The following is a 21,004-nucleotide window of genomic DNA, read 5'->3' on the forward strand; positions in this document are numbered from 1 at the left end:
GGCAATGAGAATATACCCCACAGCTCACATCCTCTAGTGGAGGCTCCAAGGTAGTATAAGTTTGAATAGAACTGTATCTCAAGGATTATGATCTACCCCTCTGTACAGAAATATTAGTGCGTTTAAATCACTAATACGGAGGGAGGAATTACAATTGTGTCATATCTGCTAACGTGATATACAAAATATCTTAACATCCCCCTCGATCTCAGCTGGTCTCTACCAGATTGAGATCGCTATAGAACTTCTCCTGAAAAAGATGTCGAGATAGTGGTTTTTGGTAAAGATATCTGCCACCTGATCAGCCGATGCAATAAATCGAACATTTGAGCTGCTGCAGCAATGAGTCCACACAGACAAGTTCCGATGCAGCATTGCAGCTGATGAGGATAACTGGAGTGACTAAGAAACTTATGAGTAGTGCTAGATACATCCGTTTGAGCGGCAACTAATTCCGATCAGAGGGAGTAGGTTCTAACAATATTGACGAGGAGTTTTGTTAAATAAATAATGCACTAACCAGTACTATCTGCTGATAACCCCTCCCCAGAATTTGGTGTTGGATTGCTACTCTGAGAGGATGTTGTACATTAGCACTTAAAATTCACATTCATGCTTCATTGAAACTTAAGTACTCACACGTTATGATGAGAAGGCAAAACATGAAGCAACAAAAAGCAAGAGCAATTGCTCATGATTTCTATCGTTCATCTATTACGATACATATTTAGCATCACATTGTTCAATTTGTCTGTCTGACTACATCAATAATCATGTACAGCTAGATGTTGCAGCCTTGTCTTGCAGGAAAGAACACAAAGTTAGTCACCAGGTTCAGAAAAGCTGGTGCACTTATTATAGACCGTGCCCCTTATCGAGTTGCTGGGCAGATAATATTCTCATAACTAACTAGCACCTATGATTTGCTAAGCCCAAGATACACAGCTCAATTATGCTGCACACAAAACTGAGTGACTAGTTCAGGCATAACTGTCTGAGAGAATGTTGTACATTAGCATTATATCTCAGTAAACAGTTCAATGGTCAACGAAAGAATAATACAAACGTTACCATATATTGCTGCATCTACTTATTGTGTAGGTGGATACACACAAATTCTCCTGGTTTGCGACGAACACTCGCCAATTATGTTGCTTGCCTTTTAGATCCTCTGACAGCGAATAATGCCAGAAACAGCACAGCTTTGGGAGGGAACACCCCGAAGCCGTCTTTAGCATGTTCATCAACTGGGCCCTTCTCTTGCATTGCACGATCAGCTAAAACTAGAGCATCAGTTTATCAGCCTTCATCTACCTGACGCTCACTGATTTCTGGATCCACTTATTCTGCAGGGTAGTAAATCCAGCCAACAGGCATGTCAGGCAGTACGGCGATGAATGACACATGTTCCAACAAAAGAAAATGGGCAGAGTTTTACCTAAGTTAGTGAGAGTTAGTACATGAAGGCTTTTGTTGTCGTTGTTGTTGTTGTGAGAGTTAGTACATTGTCTTTCTGCATATGGTGCGCTTGACAGCATGATTTTGGAACCTTTTTTTGCAACCAGAAGAACATTTGATAAAGGAGAGCTTTGCAACATGCGACCAATCTTAATGACTGTCACATCCTCTGTTACCCAGCGAACCTCAAATGAAAAATAAGGTACACGATTCCTCCCAGCAGGTTCCGACGAGAGGAACATCATCGTTGACAATTCTAGTTAAGCCAAGGAACTTGAATGTGCCATCTTCCAGTGAGATGACAATACCTCTGGTTCTGAACATGGAAGATAGCAACAGTAAGGATTATTAACCTAGTAGACAAAAAGTATCTATAGCCTGCACATACATACAGAGTAAGGCAATTCACCGCTGTATTTTTACTAGTCATGGGCAATACGATTGTTTCTTTTTCTTAACAGAAACTGAAATTTCCAATGTAAAACAAGGGAATCCCAACTCTTAACCATGGACAAACAGTCAAACACACACAAAAAAGGAGTGGGATAAGCAGGTTTAATTATCCATTCTTGGGTGTTGATTAATTCTAACCTAATATTACAATCCACATGAGTGCTAGACTATGTTTAGGCAAGCCAAACGATAGGCCTTGGAACTATGGCATGCATATGGGGGAAACGAAACCAGGAGGCAGCCTGGCACTTTATAAACCCAGCAGTTTTGACAAAATGAATGGGACTAGCACCCAGTTTACTTGCTCCAGCTTAGTGGGAATATATGTTTTCTTTTGCATGCAATGGGTATGTTTCAGCATCTCGGATACTAATAAATTGACCAGAAAGCAGTTCCTCTCAGCTCATTGGGTACTCTGTCACAGGAATCAAGCAACAAACATATCGAAGGTGGTCACCAGGCAACAAACACATCAGAGCACTCATGCAACAAACAATCCCCTTGGTCACCAGGCTCAAGCAACGACAGTCTTGTTCTGGGCAGCAGAACGGATGCGCTTGGAGGAAGCATCAGAGGTGCCTGGCTTGCCACCTGGACCGTGCTTGTCGTCTCGATCTTTGGGAGGGGGCCTGGGCCTCTGGGAGGGCCTACCCTGATCCTGCTGACCCTTAGGCTTCGGAAGGACACAATTGTTGTTAATGAAGGTCCGGATGTAGTGCGCCGGGGTAAAATGTGAGTGAACCCCAGACCCACCGTGCAGTATGCCTACCACCTGCTGATTGGTATTGTAAAGAGGGGCGCCAGATGACCCGGCCTCGGTTCCCACTGATGCTTCAAAAAGCTGCAAGTCATAGCCATTCTTGTTGGTGCTCATCAAAGCCAACCGTCCTCGATGCAGGCCTTGAAGTCCCGTGGCCATTGTGCACTGACGATACGCCGGCCAGGAGTAGAGCATGCATTGGGTACCCTCGTTGGTGGCCATGCTGAACTGAACAAGCGGGTGATCTGATGTGCAGCGCACCCTCTGCTGCAGCTCCCCCATAGTCCTCACAGCCAGATCCCTAAGATCCACGCGTACCATCATCAGGTCTCTGGCACAATCGATGGCACAAACAGTTGCTCGTGTGTAGGTTCGCTCTCCGACAAACCCGCCCTGAATGAAGTGACTTTCGACATGGGAGCAGGTGACCGAAATCTCAAAATAATCATTCATTTGTGCTGCTGAAATGGGCCCCCAGTCTGCCTGAAAAAGGAAGTCCACAATGTGCGCGGTTGTTGTGATGAAGAGAAAGTTGCCCACTATCCTCACGGCAATGCCGGTTCCCGTGAGGTAATCTGCTTCAAAAATTTCATCGAGCTCTTTCTCTTCCTTGATGCCGAATGTGCCAGCGACACGTCTCAGGGTCTTCTTACGATATGGCGTGAGGACAATGATAAAGACAGACGGCCTGGCTGCCGCATGCAGTGGCCTCCAATCAATCATGGGCATGGTAGGCAGAGCAGCTGGAGCAGGCGGGTGAGCAGCCATTGCAAGTTGTACTGCACTGCAATAAACAAAGTGGCAAAGGAGACCATTAGGAACAGAAGCTCCAGCAGAAACAAAAATGCAAGAGCTAAGACAAACAACCTTGAGAAACAATTAGTAGCTACTTCTAGCAATACTGTAATTTAGCAGTAGAGACAAGAGCACCGACCAAGGCAGATGTGATTGTAACACAAAAACAGAAAGCTACCACAAAACTAGAACCGAATCTTGCTCCGTTAGCATATCTGAGGAACAAAGACAAGACACACAAACAAACAAAACCACGAAGAGTGCAAACCACCACCAAACTAGCACTTGAAGCTCAACCTGTTCACTTCAGGACAGCCATCACAACGAATCTACGAAAAGGACACCACAAAGAAAAGCTCCTCCCTTGTCATGACCAGAATCAACAAGCAAGACGGTTTTTCATCTTCTGATATAGTACTATTATAAACTCAGCAGCCCGCAGAAACAGGATATCCATCACATTGGCGCTAATGACAAACATCTGAGAGAAAACCAACACATGCACGCACCAATTCCTGCAAGAACACGCGTACGAACAGAATCCAACTTTAATATTAAATCTGCCTCCGGGAGGCTGCTGCTACCTACTAGAACCTCGAGAGATGGAAATCAAACAAAAGGGTTGTAGTAATAAACAAAGGAAAACAAAACAACAAAAATCTCTCGTGTCAGGTAATAATCCAAACAAAGGATGCACAGGTACTCCTAGCAGTACTTCTAATGATATGAAACCACAGTTGGACTGGATGTCTCTGTGCCTCTCTTTTATGCTGGGGTGATGTTTTTGTGCCTTGAGATGGATTTCGAATAGAAGACACACGGATACAGTGAAAACATTGTTCTGACGTCATGTGGATGCATTGCATACAAAAAATAAAGAAAATTTGGTAGTGATCTAACACCTGGTTGACTAGAGTTGAGACTGAGTGTTAAAGCTTCATGCTTCACGGGATGCGTTACTCACAATTGTTGACTCATGCTGCTACATTGTTATTATTATTGATTCTAATATAGTTTGTGGATTTGCAGCGATGCTTTACATTTGATATCATATGCTTTACACCTGGTGATTATTTGGATAAGGTCACAAAGTGATAGTTTGCTCTCCTTTTGCAGGCAAATAGAGATGCATTTCTGGACATGTGCAGCAGACTACTGTCATGCTGTCATTTTCATGTCAATCATTTGGGCCATTTCGGTAAAACAGAAATATCGGGGCCATGTTCAGTTACCAGCATTCCGGATTCGCATGAGTAGGTTGCTAATGTTCCTTGCAAATGTAGCTAATGTTCGTATGGAAGAAAAACAATTAATGGTTCCCAGGGGCACAAGTGAAATGACGAGCGGCAGGTGCACCAACCGTGGCTTCAGGGAATTAAGGAATCCCCAGAATGAGCTGATCCTTGGAGGTTGGCTCCCATGTCTCACCGGCACCATAGCTAGCGACTTAGCGAGTGGCAACTAATTGATAGAGTACGTGTGATAGACTAGCACTAGTCAGTGTCGTAGAAGCCCAAAATATAATTACTACCCAAAATCCGAGTCCACCTAGCACTATCAGGAGAGCAAGCCCAAAATTGATGGGCACCGCCACATTCGGAAGCCCGAAAACCACCGTCCCCTCGAGAAAATGATGCCCAAACAAATCACAGAAAAAAACAAAACTACGCGCGGGGCTGAATCGTCTGAATCAACCACTTCGCGGGCATCTCTATCGCTTCGGCGTACGCAGGCCGGTCATGGAGACCGCCACGGGGAGCGGGAGCCGCGCCGCCACATTCGCGCCACGCCCAAACAAAATCACGGGGAAACAAAACCCTAAGCAAAAGCAGTACAAGTTCACATCGAGGGTCTCCCTCTCGCTTAGGCGTGCGCTAGCTGCCTCCTCGCCCGGTCATGGAGGGTTCATCGGAGGCCGCGCCGCCACATTCCCACCACATTGCCGAGGGTTCATCGGAATACACCAGTTAAAAGTTTAAACTGCAAGCCTGAACCGGAGAGGGAGATGGGTCGGAGAGGAGAAATTACCTTGAGGGCGCGCCAGATCCCGAAAATCTCGCCCCCGCCGCCGCCGCCGCCCTCCCTCCCGTTCTCCCTCGCCGTACTACTTCAACGGCGGCACTCCTGGATGCGAGAGAGAGAGAGAAGGGGGGAGAGGGATGGGGTCGCGCCGCATGTGACGGACAGCTGTGAAGTGCTGCTGCGATGGAACTGTGACCGGTCTCTAGCGGATCGGGTCCGCAAGCTGCTGTAGGTTTTCGACTTTTCGTCCCTGGTCGGACCCGCGCGGCCGCAAGAGATTTTAATAACACTAGCAAATCCTTTGTCCCCCCTGAAACCATCTCTTTTTTTGTTCACAACAGTGCTGGTTAACTTTATTTTTTTTTGTAACCTAAAATAAATGACGAAACAGGCTTTCGCGCCGCTACATTAATATAGCAACCACATGATACAACACGCTTGCTGAGGCCCGCTGCAAAACCAAGACCAAAAGAAAAACGATAGAAAGAAAAGATAAACAAATGCTGACACCGACATATCGACGAAACGAAGATGACCCGCAACCGATGTGCCCTTCGGAGAAGTCCCACCATGCTCCTAGCACTCCGAAGCGTCGCATACCAAGCAACATCTTTAAGAAGGAATGTGACAACGACGACGCCGCTGCTGCCCGGACTAGTCCTAGGGCGTCCCCCGGTACGCGGAGGGCTGTGGGGAAGGGGTACACCCGAGGCCCTTCTGGTAGGAACGACGACACCCGCGGGCGTCACCGCGTCGGTGACCGACGATCCATAGTGCACCACCCAACTTGCCGCCCACCAACATGCGCCACCACGGTCTTGGCGCCATCCTCGTCGTCTCACTCTGGTTGCCGACATGAGGCCTAGAGGGAAGAAGATGGGACAACGGAATCGGGTACACTAGTGCAGAACCGGGCAATAGCACCGGTTCGTAAGGCCCTTTAGTGTCGGTTCCGTAATCGGCACTAAAGTGTGGTCACTAAAGCCCCCCCTCCTTTAGTATCGGTTCAGCACGAACCGGTGCTAAAGGCCAACCATGTGGCACGAGCCAGCTCCGGGGGCAGGGAGCCCTTTAGTACCGGTTGGTGACACCAACCGGTATTAAAATTTTGGGGGGATGGGGGGGTGGGTTTATGATTTCTCTTTCATTTAATTTTTTGTTTTCCATTTAATTCTTTTTCGTTTGCTGGTATTTTACGATACTACACATTGTACACGTTATGCATATATATATATATATAATTTCTACTAGAACCGATCATATATATATATATCATTAAATGTCTCACAAACCACCATATTAATTAATTCAGACATACACACATGTATATATATATACAATTAGCTAGCTATATACAATTTCTCCTACAATGTTGCCTTCGGAGCCACTGGCATTAGCCTAATTTGTGCCTTCGGAGAACGATGACAATTGGAAGTGGTTCATGGGGGCGGTAGCGGGTAATAGTATTCTCCCTTCGGATCTATGACCTGGTCGAGCAAAAATCCCGCTATTTCCTCTTGAAGTGCCTGTACGCGCTTCGTTTCTAGGAGCTTGTCCCGCACCTCTGTGAACTGTTAAGAAGGAGATCAATATGCATGTGTATTAGTTGTGTGACTAGATATCGGTAATGGTGTAAAAATTGTGAATAGTGTTCTGACAAATGTACCCATTCCTGTCTTTGAGATCTGCTCTTTTCGGACGCCATCATGCGAATGTTCTCGCAAACGCAGTATGCACACAGATCAATCCCCTGCGCCTGCTGAAGGGCCTTTACGAGAATGGAATTTTATCAGATAATAATTAATCAAGCATGATAATTAAAGAGATGGCAGCTAGCTAGCTAGTACTACTTAATTACTTACCTTGGGTCGAAACCATTTCAGCTTTTCTTTCCATTCGCCTGGAGTGACGCTGATGAACCTTGCCCAAGCCCTGCCCGCCGACAAAGAAAATGAATAAAGGGGTTATTAAATAGTTCATATCATGAAATGACGAGCTAAATAGGTCGAGATATATAGTTTAATAATGATTGAAATTACCTGTTGACTATCCCAAACAAATTGTTATAGTCAGTTTTTATTTTGAGTAGTGAGTCCAGTATTTCAACTGTTCCGGCGTCAACTTTAATGATACACAAGATCCAGTGAAATCTGCATGCACACACATTTGCATGTCTTAATTAAGCAGGCATATGTAAGCAAAAACATGTAGCTAGCTAGTAGGCAAAAACAGAAAATTTGTAGTACAAGACAGTGTGACTCACTGGAAGTTGCAAGGAAGTAGTATATCTTCATTGTATTTGTATTTGAGGCGCTTCTAGAACTCTAGCATGTTGTCCTCTACATGCTTTTCATGATATGCATCTATTTTCCATGTGTATTCATGAACGGTGTTTGGGTCAATGAACCCAATGCCATAGCGTCCACCTTTTTTCATTTCATACATCTTCATCCTGCATAATACCATAGAAAAGAATATAGTGAGGATAATTACAGGTAATGATTGACCAAAGGATCACTACAGCTAGCTTGAGACTTAAATTACAGAAAGAAATCACTTACAGACAATAGCAACTGACGATAGATTTGTCGAGTGCGTTTTGATTGTATAACTGAAACAGTTCATTATACTCAACGGCCACAGCTTTCTGATGGTAGTAATGATCCTTCTTGACTTCCACCATGAGGGACTCTCGATTGGAACTCTTGGTAATGTTCATGTACCATTGATGCAATTCATACATTCTCGTTGGGAGCTTCTTGACCTTGTCTGGCTTGACCAAAGGTTCGCCCCGGACATATTTCCATTTTATTTCCTCCTCTCTAAGCACATGCATGGGCTCGATCTCGAGGAGTTGTCCAACAGTGATATTGAGAATTTCAGCCTGCATTATATGCTCCTCGGTTATTACCACATTGCCCACCTCGGGAACGTAAACTTTTTGCCCACAATAATATTGGGCGCGCGTACTCTCACGTGTTGTTGGCACAACAAGCGAGGGGATCGATTGCGCCGCCTGTTCTCCCAGCTAGGGAACGGTTTTCCCGCATTTTTTTACAGCTGCTTGTTGTTTGCTCGAGCTCGAGCTCGCCTCCCTCTGTAGACGTGCTCGATTTAACTTCCTGATGTGGCGCTCATAGTCTGTGTCGACAGGCTTCGGAGCTGGTGGTTGAGCCATACGAATGAAGTGGTCAATCGTTTCCTCAGGCACTTTCTCCCTTGGCGGCGGTGGCGGTTTCGGTGCAAAATGGGCTTCCACCTCGGCCTTGGATATGGCTGCGTTTTCCTCCTCGGACTTGTCATAAGGCCTCTGCGGAAGAGGCGCGAGGCTTGGACCATATTTATATCGCTTGCCTCCGCCTGTACTTCCTATACTACCTCGACTCATACCGCTACGCACCATAGCTGCGGGGTGTCTCTTCTGCAATTGCTTAGGCGGCGGAGACGGCTGACGTGGCTGAGTTGGATGAGGAGGAGTGGCCTGAAGCTGTGCCGGACTTGGAGGAGGAGTGGCCTGAAGTTGTGCCGGACTTGGAGGAGGAGTGGACGTCTGACGCTGTGTCGGACTTGGAGGAGGAGTGGCCTGACACTTTGCCGGACTTGGAGGAGGAGGAGTGGCCTCACGCGTTGGTGGACTTGGAGGAGCGGGAGTCTGCTGACTCGGTGGCGGACTTCGACGAGGAGTCGGGTGACGCGGTGTCGGTGGCCTTCGAAAGACGATGCAATCCTTTCTCCATAGGATGACACGATGTATGGCCTCTCCCAATGTGTGCTCGTCGTCACCTCCAGGAATGTCAAGCTATAGCCCTGAATATAGATCCACCACCTCATCAACCAAGACACGAGCATAGCCCGCTGGAATCGGGTTGCAATGGAAGGTTGCCTCAGGGGGATTTGTAAAAGCAACGGCGTCCGCCACCTTCATGGATATGTTCTTCATTTTGAAGTGTAGCTCGCAGTTAGTGTTCTCCATGATGTCATCCACGGGGTATCTATCTAGCATTGTGTCGCCCGGGGCGGAACCCACGCTGCTTCTCGGCATGGATGGGACGGTGCTATCCAATGCTGGATCATCCGCTAGCTCCTGCAGCTGCTGAGACCCCCTTTGCTGGCTAAGTGAGTCGATCTGCTCCTGCTGCCGCTGGAATTTAACTGCCAAGTCTGCGTGCGCTGATTCTAGGCCTTGAAGGCGTTCATAGTCCAGCTTCCTCTGATCCTCCTCCATCTTCCTCTTCTTCTCCTCCGCAATCTTCCTTCTCGCACGGGTTCTGTAGTCGGCGTTCCAGTCCGAAAACCCCTCATACCACGGAATAGCGCCCTTGCCTCGTGTTCTTCCCGGGTGTTCAAGATTTCCCAGGGCACGCGTAAGCTCGTCGTTCTCTCTGTTGGGCTGGAACACCCCCGATCGAGCCTCTTCTATTGCAACAAGTATCGCATCGTCGGCTCCGTTCAGACATGCCTTCGTCGAAACTTTGCCTGTCTTCGGGTCCAACTCCCCCCCCCCCATGCGCATAGAACCAAGTCCTGCACCTGGGGGGCCAGCTCCTAGTAACCGGAGTGACACCTGCATCCTCCATCTCTTTCTCAGACTTATCCCACTTAGGCATTGCCACCGCGTAGCCACCTGGCCCTAGCTTATGGAACTTATCCTTTTTTTCGGCATTCTTCTTGTTTATTCTCGACCGTTCCTTAGCTAATTCCGAATCCTTGAATTTCACGAAATCGTCCCAATGAGCACTTTGCTTCTCTAGTGTTCCCTCGAATACTGGAGTCTTCCTTCCTCCCTTGACGTACTTGTCCCATTCACGATTCTTGTGGTTCTTGAATGCAACCGCCATCTTCCTAAGAGCAGCGCCCTTGACTTTCTGCACATCTGCTTCTGTGAAATGATCTGGTAGGGTGAAATGTTCCATGAGAGTATCCCAAAGCAGACCTTTTTGTCTGTCGTCGACAAAAGTAAGATCTGGACGTGGCTTTGCTGGCTCTCTCCATTCTTGAAGGGAGATCGGGAGTTGGTCCTTCACAAGAACTCCGCACTGACGAACGAACTTGTCCGCAATCTTCTTAGGCGCTAATGGTTCGCCATTAGGTCTGATTGCCTCGATATTGTACTTTACGCCCTCCTTCAACTTTTTGTTCGGGCCTCGTTTCGTCCTGTTGCCTGAAGATTTGCTCGATCCAGATGGCTGAAAGAAGAAAGATCGATTCGTTAATATATCTTCAAGTCATTTAAAACATGTGATGATCACTAGATGCCTGCTTATATAAATATATATACCTTGCCGGTCTTTGTTGTTTCAAGATCAACATTTTCTTCGTCATCATCATAATCATAGTTCATGACTTCATCAATTTGGTCGTCGCGATCGAATATCATATCACCCTCCCCGGTGTTGTTTAGAAATTCGGAGTTGTCATAATCTTCTTCATTCTAATCATCATCTGGCCCGCGAGGATGGCGTATCATATCGAACAGGGCCTATTCTCCCTCTCTGCCGGTATTGTCCACCATAGCTTTTATTTAACTAATCCAAAATAAATATAAAACAATTTAGTATTCAAATTACATCGTCTCGAATAATAGATATAGTCTCGAATACATCGTCTCGAATAATAGATATAATCTCGAATACATCATCTCGAATAATATATAATCTCGAATACATCGTCTCTAATATTATATATCGAATACATCACTGGCTAGGTAGCTAATAAAGATCTAATACTACAGAAGAATCTAGGACACTCGCGGTTCCTGTGGCGCGGGCGGTGGACACCCAAAGAGAAGGAACCCTCACAGGATCATAGCTGAAGTGAGATCCCTGAAGAAACTGCCAGGTATTGGAGAACCTGCCGCCCTCTAACGCAACCATGTAGCGATGGACGTGCTCGTCCTCCTCCCTGACACGGCTACGTACCACCTCCGGCGGGGCCGGCTCCCTCCGCACCGAAACTGGCCCACGCGAACGCCACCAAACGAGATCAGGGTCGACGACGGGACCCGGGGCCGGGTTCCTCATCAAGCGGCGTGCCCCTCCAGGCAGCACCTCCCAGTGCCAGCCTGGCGGAGCCCAGTCCCGGACATGGGTCAGCCGGACGTCGTCGCGGACGGGTCAACGGCGAGAATGCGGGCCGGGCATCGTCGAGAACAAATACTAGCTATATGCCCGCAAAAAGTAACATTTTTTTAATGATTGGATTTTGATAACTAAAATTTCTAACATTTCTATATAACTAACATTTCTATAACATTTCTAACAATGCTATATAACTAACATTTCTATAACATTTCTAATATTTCTATAACTAAAAAACAGAAAAGAAATTATACCATTTATATATATAACTAACATTTGTATAACATTTCTAATATTTCTATAACTAAAAAAAAGAAAAATTTCTAACTTTTTTATAACTATTTCTGTAACTAAAAAACAGAAAAATTTCTAACAATTCTAACATTTCTATAACATTTCTAACAATGCTATATAAGTAACTATTTCTATAACTAAAAAAGAAAAATTTCTAACTTTTTTATAACTATTTCTATAACTAAAAAAATAAAAAAATGTATGTGTGTGTGCTCACCGGCGAGGCGAGAGGCGACGGGGGGCGGCGACAGGGACGGCGACGGGCGGCGACGACGGGGATGGCGACGACGGGGACAGGGACCGGGCGGCGACGACGGGGACGGGGACGGGGCGGCGACGACGGGGACGGGGCGGCGACGACGGGGACGGGGACGACGTGGGACGGGCCGGGACGGGGCGGCGATGACGACGGGGCGGCGACGACGGGGACGGGGACGACGGGGCGGCGACGACGGGGATGGGGCGGCGACGAGAGGGATATGGAGACGGGGGCGCGGCGGGCGACGGGGCAGAGGAGAAGAAGCAGATGAGAAATTGAAATTTTTGAAGTGTTTATTTATATAGTATGGACCTTTAGTACCGGTTGGAGCCACCAACCGGTACTAAAGGCCTGTTTTGGCCAGACCATGCGGCGGGAAGCGCACCCCATTTAGTACCGGGTGGTGGATCCAACCGGTACTAAAGGCCCCCCCTTTAGTACCGGTTGGTGCCACGAACCGGTACTAAAGGTGGTGCGCTAGCGCAGGTGCGGTGCGGCAAGTTTAGTCCCACCTCGCTAGCCGAGGGGCGTCCGCACTGGTTTATAACCCCCCGTGCGGTAGCTCTCTCGAGCTCCTCTCCAGAGCAGGCCTACTAGGACTACATGTTCTGTGCTGCCCTGTGGGCCTACTGGGCCTTTGCGGGCCTGCATCCTGGCCCAACAACAGGTTGGGTTTCTAGTCGTATGCAGGCCGCTCTGGCCCAGTAGGTGGGTTTTTTTAAAAAAAAATTGCTTTATTTATTTTTGAGTTGTTTTTTTGTGTATTTAGAGTTTCTTTGTGAATACTTTTGCTTTAGGTACAAAAAATTACAAACTTTCTGTTAGTGCCCGTAGTTTTCAAATTTGAATAGTTTAAATTTTGAATTATTTGAAATTAGTGTGAATCACTAGTTTGTGAATAACTTAACTTTAAAAATCAGTAAAGGCATGAAAGAATTTGTTTGCACATAAAATTTCTTCGCGTTTCAAATGCCAAAACACATAACTACCCTAACTATTACAGAGATTCCCTCGTGGGTGTGAAACACAGAAGAAAGTGATGATAGTGAAGCCGATCACATCCCAGATCTTTGCGTGTGAAACTTTTTCTTCACGTGTGTCCCTTTGCGTCGTAACCATGGAAAATCTTCATCATTTAATGGGATGCTCGGGTCAATATTCATTGTGAATGGAGCAATTTCATCAAACTTTTCATAATCTTCGGACATGTCTGTCTTGTCATCCAGTTCCACGATGTTTCTCTTCTCAGAAAGAACTATGTGCCGCTTTGGCTCATCGTACGATGCATTCGCTTCCTTATCTTTTCTTTTTCTCGGCTTGGTAGACATGTCCTTCACATAGAAAACCTGTGCCACATCATTGGCTAGGACGAATGGTTCGTCTGCATACGCAAGATTGTTGAGATCCACTGTTGTCATTCCGTACTGCGGGTCTTCCGTTACCCCGCCTCGCGTCATATTGACCCATTTGCACCGGAAAAAAGGGACCTTCAAACCACGTCGATAGTCAAGTTCCCATATGTCTTGTATATAACCATAATATGTTTCCTTTCCCGTCTTGGTTTCTGCATCAAAGCGGACACCACTGTTTTGGTTGGTGCTCTTCTTATCTTGGGAGATCGTGTAAAATGTATTACCATTTATCTCGTACCCTTTGAAAGTCATTATATTCGAAGATGGTAACTGGGACAGCAAGTACAGGTCATCTTCAATAGAGGCGTCATGCATGGTACGTGTCTGCAACCAGCTGGCGAAACTCCTGGTTTGTTCACGTGTAATCCAGTCATCAGACTGCTCCGGGTGTTTGGAGCGTAGCAAATTCTTGTGTTCATCCATATACGGAGCCACCAAGGCGGAATTCTGTAGAACTGTGTAGTGTGCTTCAGTGAGAGAATGTCCGTCCATACATATTATTTGTTCCCCTCCTAGCATGCCTTTTCCATCCAGTCTGCCCTTATGCCGCGATTCAGGAACACCAATCGGCTTAAGGTCAGGAATAAAGTCAATACAAAACTCAATGACCTCCTCATTTTCATGGCCCTTGGAGATGCTTCCTTCTGGCCTAGCACGGTTATGAACATATTTCTTTAAGACTCCCATGAACCTCTCAAAGGGGAACATATTGTGTAGAAATACAGGACCCAAAATGTTAATCTCTTCGCATAGGTGAACTAGGATGTGCGTCATGATGTTGAAGAAGGATGGTGGGAACACCAACTCGAAACTGACAAGACATTGCACCAAATCATTCCCTAACCTTGGTATGATTTCTGGATCGATTACCTTCTGAGAGATTGCATTGAGAAATGCACATAGCTTCACAATGGCTAATCGAACATTTTCCGGTAGAAGCCCCCTCAATGCAACCAGAAGCAGTTGCGTCATAACCACGTGGCAGTCATGAGACTTTAGGTTCTGGAACTTTTTCTCTGCCATGTTTATTATTCCCTTTATATTCGACGAGAAGCCAGACGGTACCTTAATACTGAGCAGGCATTCAAAGAAGATTTCCTTCTCTTCTTTGGTAAGAGCGTAGCTTGCATGACCCTGATGTATGTCGTCTTTTCCATGCATACGTTGCTGGTCCTCCTGTGCCTCAGGTGTATCTTTTGTCTTCCCATACATGCCCAAGAAGCCAAGCAGGGTCACACAAAGATTCTTCGTCACGTGCATCACGTCGATTGCGGAGCGGACCTCTAGGTCTTTCCAATAGGGCAGGTCCCAAAATATAGATTTCTTCTTCCACATGGGTGCGCGTCCGTCAGCGTCATTCGGAACAGGTTGTCCACCAGGACCCTTTCCAAAGACTACCTTCAAATCCTTGACCATATCATGTACATCAGCACCAGTACGGTGGCGAGGCTTCGTCTGGTGATCCGCCTCACCTTTGAAATGCTTGCCTTTCTTTCTTACGGGATGCCTACTCGGAAGAAATCGACGATGTCCCAGGTACACATTCTTCTTACAATTAGCCAAATATATACTGTCGGTATCGTCCAAACAGTGCGTGCATGCACGGTATCCCTTGTTTGTCTGTCCTGAAAGGTTACTGAGAACAGGCCAATCATTGATGGTCACGAACAGCAACGCCTTTAGGTCAAATTCTTCCCCCATGTGCTCATACCACACACATACACCTGTCCCATTCCACAGTTGTAAGAGTTCTTCAACTAATGGCCTTAGGTACACATCAATGTCGTTGCCGGGTTGCTTAGGGCCTTGGATGAGCACTGACATCATAATGAACTTCCACTTCATGCACAACCAAGGAGGAAGGTTATACAAACATAGAGTCACAGGCCAGGTGCTATGGTTGCTGCTCTGCTCCCCAAAAGGATTAATGCCATCTGCGCCTTAGACCAAACCATACGCTCCTTGCGTCATCTGCAAACTCCTTCCCATACTTTCTTTCGATTTTTCTCCACTACGACCCATCAGTGGGTACTCTCAACTTTCTGTCTTTCTTACGGTCTTCTCTATGCCATCGCATCGCTTTGGCATGCTCTTTGTTTTGGAACAAACGTTTCAACCGTGGTATTATAGGAGCATACCACATCACCATGGCAGGAATCTTCTTCCTGGGGCGCTCGCCCTCGACATCACCAAAGTCATCGCGGCTGATCTTATAGCGCAATGCACCGCATACCGGGCAAGCGTTCAAAACCTCGTACTCACCGCGGTAGAGGATGCAATCATTAGGGCATGCATGTATCTTCTGCACCTCTAACCGTATAGGGAAGACAGCCTTCTTTGCTTCTTACGTACTCTTGGGCAATTCTTTGTCCTTTGGAAGCATATCCTTTATCATTACCAGCAACTTTCCAAATCCCTTGTCAGATACACCATTCTCTGCCTTCCATTGCAGCAATTCCAGTGTGGTGCCCAGCTTTTTCTTGTCACCTACGCAATTCAGGTACAACAATTTTTTGTGATCCTCTAACATGCGCTGTAACTTCTTCTTCTCCAAATCACTTGCGCAGTTTCTCTTTGCATCGGCATTGGCCCGACCTAGATCATCAACAGGCTCATCTGATGCCTCTTCTTCAGCTTCTTTCCGCATTGCCACCTCAGCTTCTTCCCACATTACCGGCTCAGCTTCTTCCCCCATTATTGTATCATCGTATTCAGGGAACCCATGGCCAGGATAGCTGTCGTTGTCCTCTTCTTCTTCATTGTCTTCCATCATAACCCCTCTTTCTGCGTGCTTGGTCCAAACATTATAGTGGGGCACGAAACCGGACTTAAACAGGTGGACGTGAATGATTCTTGGCTTAGAGTAATTTTGACCATTCTTACAGACAGCACATGGACAAGGCATAAAACCATCCGCCCGCTTGTTTGCCTCAGCCACAAGCAGAAAAGTTTGCACGCCATTAGTGAAATCGGGAGAGCATCGGTCATCGTACATCCATTGTCGGCTCATCTTCAATACACAGCACCAAAAACACCAACTTAATACAAGTTCATACATAAAGTTCATACAACACTTAAATGCAACAAACAAATAACTCTCTAGCTAAAGCATTTAAATGCAACAACAAATGCGATCAAGATCGCAACTAAGGTAACAATTGATCCAACAGCATAATGATACCAAGCCTCACTATCGATGGCATATTTTCTAATCTTTCTAATCTTCAAGCGCATTTTCTCCATCTTGATCTTGTGATCATCGACGACATCAGCAACATGCAACTCCAATTCCATCTTCTCCCCCTCAATTCTTTTCAATTTTTCTTTCAAGTACTCGTTCTCTCTTTCAACTAAATTTAACCTCTCGACAATAGGGTCGGTTGGAATTTCCGGTTCACATACCTCCTAGAAAAAATATCTATGTCAACTTGATGGGCATAATTTGTCATAAACACGAAATGTAACTAGTTTTAAAAGAGAATATATATACCACATCCGAATCATAACAAGGACGAGGGCCGACGGGGACGGATATCAAAACCATGGCACTATGTATAACAAACAACGTATGGGTAAGATAATTACACGAGTAACAATATATATCAAAATCACACAAACATCAATTTTTATATAAAATTTCATGAACAAGAGGCTCACCACATGGTGGTGCCAGTGACGGGGCGGTGCGGGCGATCGACGGTGGTTACGGCGGAGATTTTGAAGGCACTAAGTAAACCACACCTACATATGCAAACTAAGTGTTATTTTTGACCTCAAATTGCATATAAATCAAATACTAGCACATATAATTCCTCCCAAATTACTAAACTCACAAATTAAACACTATATAAAGCATTAAAAGAGCTAATCTAGCAATGAGAGATGAAAGGACAAAGTTGCTAACCTTTGTGATCATTTGAATCGATGGGGACCTTCAAATCTTGACAAATTTTGGGAAAAATGTGTGATGAGCTCGAGAGGAAGAGGGGAAGAAGAGAGAGGGAGGGGAAAGGGGAAGAACAGAGCGAGCTCGGTGGGTGGACGAAGGGTTTATGTAGGACGACCTTTAGTACCAGTTTGTGACACGAACCGGTACTAAAGGTGCTGGAGGGGCCCCAGACTGACAACATCCTGCCACCACTCTCATTAGTACCGGTTCGTGGCACGAACCGGTGCTAAAGGTTCGCCACGAACCGGTACTAATGAGAGCGGCCCGGCTAGCCGTTGGAACCGGCACTAATGGACACATTAGTGCCGTCTCAAATTCAAACCGGCACTAATGTGCTTCACGTTTGACCCTTTTTCTACTAGTGGTACAATAGCATCGCAACCGTGCGGGAGGGAACTACCTCCACCACCATCGTTGTAGCCGACCGGACACGACAATAGGGACACACCAGGCCCCTGCTGGCCCAGCCGGGCCTAGACGAGCCCACGAAGCCCCCGCCGCCAGGCTGTAGCAAGCCGGCCGACAGCGCCACCACTACCTGGAGACCGCCGTCGCACCACTGATGTCCTGCAAGTGCACATGGTTTAGTTGTAGCCTTTTCGAAGTAAGAGTCTCGATCCCACCACTAGTAGAAAAAGGGCCTTCAGTCCCGGTTCATAAGGGCCTTTAGTCCCGGTTCTTGAACTGGGACTAAAATGTCGGTACTAATGCCTCTCCCTTTAGTCCCGGTTCAATCCAGAACCGGGACTAAAGGGCGCGGCCACGTGGAGCTCCACCTTTAGTCCCAGTTGGTGTCCCGGTTGGTAACACCAACCGGGACTAACGGAAATTTTATGATTTTTTTTGAAAAAAAATTGATTTTTTTTTATTTTCAAATTTCTGAATTATTTTAACCTCTAGTCTGTAATCACCACCCCTCATCACTTCTCAATTTATCCTCTAATCACCCCTCATCATTCCAAATCATCTAACTTCCCGAACGGTCACCCATCCTCCCACTCCCCCAGCCTGAGCATGCTTAACTTCCGGGTTCTATTCTCCCTCGCTCCAAGTCTGCACTTGTTGTTTTCCTGACAATACTAAGATGTCAATCCTATTAACCTTCAGGAATTTTGCTTGAGCATGAAGTGACACATTTCATAGTTTTATTTTGAAACTATTGTTTTAAAAAACAATAATTATTTAGTAACACTAATATTTCTTGAATAGTTAGTTTGACCATTGTTTGACCACAGTTTGACCAGATTTGACCAAAATTGAAATAACTAAAATAATTATTTAGTAACACTAATATTCTAGAATAATTAGTTTGACCACAGTTTGCCCACTGTTTGAATTTTTTTCGATTTTTTTCACTCTAGATCTTAAAAGCCCCGTAACTTTTTTTCTATTAGGTTTTTGAGGATTTTGAAAATGTTTAACTTCCCCCTGTTAAATTCGGATGTAACTTTTCGAGTAGATGATTTTTCATATAAAAAACTTTTTCATCCGAGTTAGTATGCAAAAGTTATGCCCATTTTTACAAATTTCAGAGAGATTTTGCAAATAAAGTCAAAATTCACATTTGCAAATTTCCCAACAACTAGACCACATATCACATGGGAAACTTATTTTATTTTATTTTTTTGACATTTCCATCATTTTCTTTTATTTTTTTTAAAACTGAAAAGGCGATCTACCGGGGGGTAGAGTTTGAAAATGGGACCTTTAGTACCGGTTCGTGGCACGAACCGGGACTAAAGGTATCATCCCCATTAGTCCCGGTTCGTGCCTCAAACCGGGACTAAAGGTCTAATCTTTAGTCCCGGTTTGAGGCACGAACCGGGACCAATGGTTTTGGGCCAGGAGCGAGGCCCATTGGTCCTGGTTCATCCCACCTACCGGGACCAAAAGGTCCAGATGAACCGGGACCAATGGCCCACGTGGCCCGGCCGGCCCCCTGGGCTCACGAACCGGGACCAATGCCCCCATTGGTCCCGGTTCTAGACTGAACCGGGACTAATGGGGTTACCCGGCCTGGACCAAAGCCCCCTTTTCTACTAGTGCACATGGAGCACATAAATCAATCTTTTGTCTCTTGAAGGGTTTAAATAATGTGCCTGCAAGTTGTGAGTTATCCAAATCAGTGGTGGTATAATGAAAAGGGTGTAGCGAGCATAAAATTGAATACTGCAAAAATAGCAAATAATAAAGTTGCACAAAAGAGTATTGAAACCAAACCGATTTAAAGCATTCCTAGGGTGTCCGAATTCCCCAGTAGCGTGCATCTATAGCGGTGCCTAAACACAATGCTACTCCGGATTCCTAAGCCACTTTGCGTATTCCTATTTGAGGGCGGAGCTGGTACAGATACATGCATACACTCGGCAGACCCATATCACATACGCCATCACCGTTCTTCCCGACTCCGGTTACCAAATGGTGATCCCGTTGACGCAGCATATAGGTGGTCTCTGTTTTACCCCTACTGCAACGGTCTGGGATGAAGGGAGATAGGGCCTGTCACCCACCTACTTCCACCACCAGCTAGTCCATCACCAATTATAACCTTGATGACCCACAAGTATAGGGGATCTATCATAGTCTTTTCAATAAGTAAGAGTGTCGAACCCAACAAGGAGCAGAAGGAAATGACAAGCAGTTTTCAGCAAGGTATTCTCTGCAAGCACTGAAACTGTCAGTAACAGATAGTTTTGTAGTAAGATAATTCGTAATGGGTAGCGAGTAACAAATGTAACAAAGGTGCAGCAAGGTGGCCCAATCCTAAGCCTGGACAAGTTCTTATATAAAGCAAAATGCTCCCGAGGACACATGGAAATTATTGTCAACCTAGTTTTCATCATGCTCATATAATTCACGTTCACTACTTTGATAATTTGGTATGTGGGTGGACCGATGCTTGGGTGTTGCCCTTATTTGGACAAGCCTCCCACTTATGATTAACCCCTCTCGCAAGCATCCGCAACTACAAAAGAAGAATTAAGATAAATCTAACCATAGCATGAAACATATGGATCCAAATCAGCCCCTTACGAAACAACGCGTAAACTAGGGTTTAAGCTTTTGTCACTCTAGCAACCCATCATCTAATTATTGCTTTCTAATGCCTTCCCCTAGGCCCAAATCATGGTGAAGTGTCACATAGTCGACGTTCACATAACACCACTAGAGGAAAGACAACATACAACTCATCGCAATATCGAACGAATGCCAAATTCACATGATTACTTATAACAAGACTTCTCCCATGTCCTCAGGAACAAAAATAACTACTCACAAACCATATTCATGTTCATAATTAGAGGAGTATTGAAAGGATCGAGAAGAGGGGTCTAGAGGGGGAGTGATTAGACCCTCAACAAGCAAAGTTGGTAGATTTTTAATTTCTATAGGTTGAGGTTGAGATTTTGCACAAGATTAACCACTACTAATACATTTCAAACAAGCATGACAAGAGTATATGCAGCGGAAAGAGTAAAGCATGCTATTTGCAAGAAAGTAAGGGATGGGATTGGAGAGTGCAAA

General features: G+C 45.7%; 1 protein-coding gene across 1 annotated transcript; it reads right to left on the bottom strand.

Annotated features, from left to right (window-relative positions):
* Positions 1-2,425: 2,425 nt before the first annotated feature.
* LOC147967451 (uncharacterized) lies at positions 2,426-3,439 on the bottom strand. Its single transcript, XM_087523137.1, has one exon. It carries the CDS (start codon positions 3,437-3,439, stop codon positions 2,426-2,428), a length of 1,014 nt encoding a protein of 337 aa, XP_087379263.1.
* Between the last annotated feature and the right edge of the window lie 17,565 nt (positions 3,440-21,004).

Source organism: Triticum urartu, chromosome 5A (assembly GCF_056163025.1).
Source record: "Triticum urartu cultivar PI428250 chromosome 5A, HENAU_Tu73, whole genome shotgun sequence".
Taxonomy (NCBI): Eukaryota; Viridiplantae; Streptophyta; class Magnoliopsida; order Poales; family Poaceae; genus Triticum; species Triticum urartu.